The following is a 5,095-nucleotide window of genomic DNA, read 5'->3' on the forward strand; positions in this document are numbered from 1 at the left end:
GTCTTTGAAAAATGCTGGCTGACCAACAAGAAGTGACAGAATCACTGCTCCAAACAGGGAGAAAACATGTGGTTAAAAAAAAAAAAAAAAAAAAAAAAAAAAAAAAAAAAAAGAAAGAAAAGCACAAGTTACCATGCACTTCTACTTCATTTGGCACAACATGCCACCTGATCTTTAAAAGCAATTCCCTTTTTTTTTTTTTTTTTTCCACACTTTTTTTTTTTCTTAGCCAGGAAGATCCAAATTTTGTAATTCACAGTACTACATTCATCACCTACTTCTGAGCACTGACATGGTACGAGAGCAAGCGAAAATTTCCATCAGGTGGAATGAAGGACAGTATTCTCTCTGACTCCCAGCGCTTAAAACGCACACATGGATGAAAGCTGACATCATCCAGTAACCGAGGGTTCTGAAATAAAAGAAAAGTCACAAGGTTAGTGAAGGTAGTACTACCTAAAATAACCTCTTCTTCTTCTTCTTCTTCTCAATCTTCTATCCAGGGAGGGCCTACCATGCGATGCACTCTGCCAACTTGAAGGTATCTACATAACATAGACATGTTAAGCTATTTGATGCTGTTACATCTGTGCAATAGCAGTACTCAATAACCCGTATCCTATTTTAGAAAATTTAGTCATGTCAAATAATTACATTGATGCATACTCATAAAAAAAAAAAAAAAAAAAGATGGTTCCTTAGGGTATCTTCCTAAAGCACCGCTGTATCTCAGAAACTTAGTCGCAGCACGCGCTAACAGTACTTTTAACAAAGAATCTGAAAATTAAACCTTTAAGCTCAAAAGTAGCTGAAGTTCACTATAAGTTTCCATTGTCAGTTATTTCTCTTTTTGTTCGGCATACCCAAGTTCTGGTCTCCTGGAATCCATCAGTGTTAGACTGAGATCTTAGTAGCAGGACTAGGAAACCCTTTTCAAAATACTTAAGTAAAGATACGTCCTTGAGCTTTACCATAAAGGAGAGCGTAAGGTCTGGCATCCCAGTCAGCTTGACACAAGCATCAATCACGCCTTGGATTTCAGCAGTAATCGTGGAACCTGCAACAATAAAGTAAACACGGGAGGTTACGTGAACCTGATCAAAAACATCCCAATGTGGAAAAACTATCAATGGGGAGGAAGGAAATTTATTATCTTTATGAAATGTCATGGCTCATTATGTTGCCCGCTCAACATTTTTCTCATTCCCAATGACTTCTAGAGAAGATGCATACAAATAAGAACCACTGACATCAGCAATGTCCATTTTAATGGCCAAATGACAATAGCTCCCAACTCTAACATGACTAAGATGCACAAAAACTAAGAACTAATTGTCCTATGCACAACTTTCATTCACCTTCTATTTTCCCCAATATAGAATTGCTTAAAAGGCCTCAGGAACAAGGTCTTGGTACCTCTCTCAGATTTTTGGCTGAATAGCACCTACAAGTTGGCAACATTCCAGAGTAAGAACAGGAATAGAGCTTCCCACACTTCAATGAGGGAGCTCCTCTTTGAAAACCTAAATCTCTCTTCAGGCACTCTCAGGACAAGTCTTAGCCAGATGCAACTTCCATACCTGATTTGTCAATGATTGCATCTATCTCCTCAATCACATCAAAATATGCCTCGTTGTTGGTATATTTTACACCAGTACGTCTCCAAGGCACCACTGATAGCTGTCCAGTAGGAAGCTGGTCACCAACATTAGTGCTTCCTGGAAAAAGAAAGGCAATCACAACCACCACAAAAATTAGACAATGCTCCAGAGCAAGTCCTTGGCCTCATATAACTTAATTGTAATTAATCCCAGAGAACCATTATCTCTTCATAGGAGAGCAATTACTTTTCCAGACTCACTGTTTGTATTCTACAATTTACATCTCTCTTACATCCAACTCTAAAACATACCACAATAAGGCATGGGGAAGTGTAACTAAAAAAACAAAACAAAAAGCCACTCCAACAAAAAACCCACACCAAATCCACTCATCCATTACATTACATGGAAATGTAATCTGTCTGTTTCAGTTAAAAAAAAAAAAAAGCGCAGCTGATGCTGGAACTGAAAGGAACCTCAAAGCATGAACACAGGACTCCCTAAATACACCTATGCCGGCATTTAGAATGGTATGGGACAACATAAATTTTCTTCACTCATGTCCTAATTTACTTATGCAGGAACGTTGCCACACAGCCTCCCCAGTTTATCTACTTTTTGTTTCCCTGTACCTGTGATGGTGTTGACAACTGTTCGCAGGATAGTGGGAGGCTTTATCAGTTCCTTAAGAATATTAGACTCTGTTGCCAATGGAAAGCCATTGTCCAGCATCTCCTCCAGCACCTCATAGACCACCACAACATTGTCCTTGATCATCACCTCTGAACAGACACCAAAATAATCCTGTGCAAAAGAAATGATTACTCAACACACATTGTGATCATTCAGTTCAGTGTCCTCCCATACAGAAATAAATCAAGCCTCTTCTTGCACGAGATGAAGCAACACCGAAAGTCCCTGTATTAGTACACGCGCATCAGACAGACTGACCACTCCAACAGACATGCACAACTCTGAGCTTACTTCTGCCACTGCCCCAGAAAGCTGCCAAATCACTGCATCATCATATGCTCTTATTTCCTTCCTGTATAACAAGACTCCCTTTGATAACTGAGAGATTTTCTAATTGGCACTTGAAAGTGGCTCAATTAAGCAGCAATATTAATAAGAAAAACTTACTTTCTGCAGCCACTACTGCCTTGCGTGCAGTGATGCCTTTCATTAGGCTCCAGTATTATATATACTTCCTCAGCTGCCCTAGTTGTTACCTATAGTACTCTCAATATTTTAACTGTGCAGCACTGCTGTTTGAGGAATTCAAGCTCTCCTCATCAAAGCTTTTAATTTACTTTTGTTATAATGCTCACATACATATAGGCAATAATACAATTATTAACTTCAATTCTGTAAATATTTTTTTAGAATTTATTTTGATGTGGAATATAGGGGAAGCACAATTTCAAAACTCTCTGCATAGTCTGCCTAAGTCCATGTTTGTTTTAGACTAATTACAAGAAAGACATTTTTCACAAAGAGGGGGGTGAAACACTGGCACAGGTTGCCCAAAGAGGTGGTAGACGCCCCATCCCTGGAAGCATTCAAGGTCAGGTTGGACAGGGCTCTGCGCAACCTCATCTAGTTGAAGATGCCCCTGCTCAGGGCAGGGGGCGTTGGACTAGATGACCTTTAAAGGTCCCTTCCAACCCAAACTATTCTATGATTCTATAGGAGAACATTTCTCAAGTCTGTCTAACACACTACCTGTGTTTTTTCATTCTGGTACTCCTTGAAGTGTACAGACTGCTTACACACCCTAAGATGTATTAGAGTAATAGCAGAAGTCCAGTATTCTGAAAAGGATGAAAAAAAATTCTACCCACGTAACAAAAACCTTCCCTCCTTGTAATTTAAGAGGTGTATAAAGCAGAACCTTGGAGCGTGAATCAGAGAAGATCCACAGTCCAGTTTATTCCCCAGCTTGATTCCTCTACTGTTTCTCCAGCTCCTATTCCAAAACAATAATTAGCAATATTAAAGTTTGCAGTAAAAATATACCAAGTCAAATTGTAAAACTGTAACACAATGTAGGTATAGAAAACTAAGTGGAAATCTTTCAAGACTCGGCATATGTTACAGGAAGCAGTCCAAATAATTCAGCAATTTTTAAAATTGGACTTCTAATTTACTCACAATTTTATTCTATGGGGACTTCATGCACCCTTCTAGAGAGAGAGCGAGTACAAGCACGCCAACATAAACCTCAGATTCTAGTTACTTAAACCAATTAAAGACATCAGGCATTCTGCACAAAGCATGAGTATACATAAACTGTGACACTAGAGAATTCCTAGTCCCACACTACAAACACTATTTCTTTTTCAGACATACCAGATTTTAACAAACAGCCAAGCCAGTGAAGACACACTCATACCTTGTCCCCTCACAAAAAGCAAGACCTAAGCAATTGACATAGTCCGTTTTTGGCCTGAACAGCCAATCCACTCCCCAAACTAAGTGAAACATAACTCAGTCTACACTCATGTTCTGACTGGCACCTGGAAGCAAAAGCTCACATGATACTTGTTTGACCAAGCACCCACATTTCCTGTATTCTCATAGGATGTCGGTCACAAGACATTTCAAATCCAGACTACACAACCTTGTTGTTGGCAGGCAGAAGACAGACATCTTCACTGTTTCCCCTAAAATGACCGGCAGTCATGTCAGCCATAGGACAGAGGAAACATGGCTGCTCTGGGGCAACTCCTGTGACTCATTTCTTTAGGAACCAAATATGCTTCTAAGAAATACCACTAGATGTAAGCACATAGATAGGTTGTCACTAATTGACTAAAGCACATGGCTATGAATTGCAAAAACTCTTTGTGAGAGCAAGGCCACCTTGGTCTTACTTCACAGCTCCTAGAAGAGACAAGGCAGCAAAACAGAAATACAAATCTTTATTGCAGAAAGGTCCTTCCTGCGAGCATAGGCTGATCTTGAATCCATCACCATCCTAGGCAGTATGTTCCTAACCACCTCAAGCCCTCGAGACCCACTCTAGATCCTCACAGGTGCAGAATGAGGATTAAGAGATAGGAAAAAAAAGAGAAAACCAATTGCTGCTACCTTGAAGGGCTTCCTTTTCTCTCCCCCACCTCGTTCTCCTTTACAACATGGCAGTGACCTGGGGCTCTTCCAACCTGCTCGGCACACATCAATTAACCCTTCAGCTAAAGCACAAGCAGAGCACCACGCCACGCAGCCCTCGCCCCACCGGCACTGTCACTGCTCAGCCGCGCCAGCCATACCCAGCCATACCTGGAAGGTATCGACGACGCGGTGCAGGAACTCGATGACGAAGAGAGGCGGCACCTCGCTCTGGATAACGGCCACGAAGAAAATCTTGTGACGGTAGACGCTGAGGAGGTAGTGGTGCGGCGTGGGGATCACCGGCGGCACGTTCTCCGCCTCCGAGGCCCTCTCCTGTGCCTCAAAGAAGTAGTCACAGACGGACCGGCTGACAACGCTCT

General features: G+C 41.3%; 1 protein-coding gene across 1 annotated transcript in view; it reads right to left on the reverse strand.

Moving 5' to 3' along the window:
• AP3M2 (adaptor-related protein complex 3, mu 2 subunit) overlaps nt 1-5,093 on the reverse strand; it is a gene marked incomplete at its 5' end in the record, with an annotated part of 7,867 nt that extends 2,774 nt beyond the window's left edge. Inside the window, 5 exons of the mRNA XM_010295299.1 lie at nt 279-412; nt 972-1,057; nt 1,581-1,718; nt 2,234-2,405; nt 4,884-5,093. Coding sequence (XP_010293601.1) covers nt 279-412; nt 972-1,057; nt 1,581-1,718; nt 2,234-2,405; nt 4,884-5,093 — 740 coding nt within the window. The remainder of the gene's footprint in view (nt 1-278; nt 413-971; nt 1,058-1,580; nt 1,719-2,233; nt 2,406-4,883) is intronic.
• Nucleotides 5,094-5,095: the final 2 nt, after the last annotated feature.

This window comes from Phaethon lepturus, unplaced genomic scaffold, assembly GCF_000687285.1.
Source record: "Phaethon lepturus isolate BGI_N335 unplaced genomic scaffold, ASM68728v1 scaffold19919, whole genome shotgun sequence".
NCBI lineage: Eukaryota > Metazoa > Chordata > Aves > Phaethontiformes > Phaethontidae > Phaethon > Phaethon lepturus.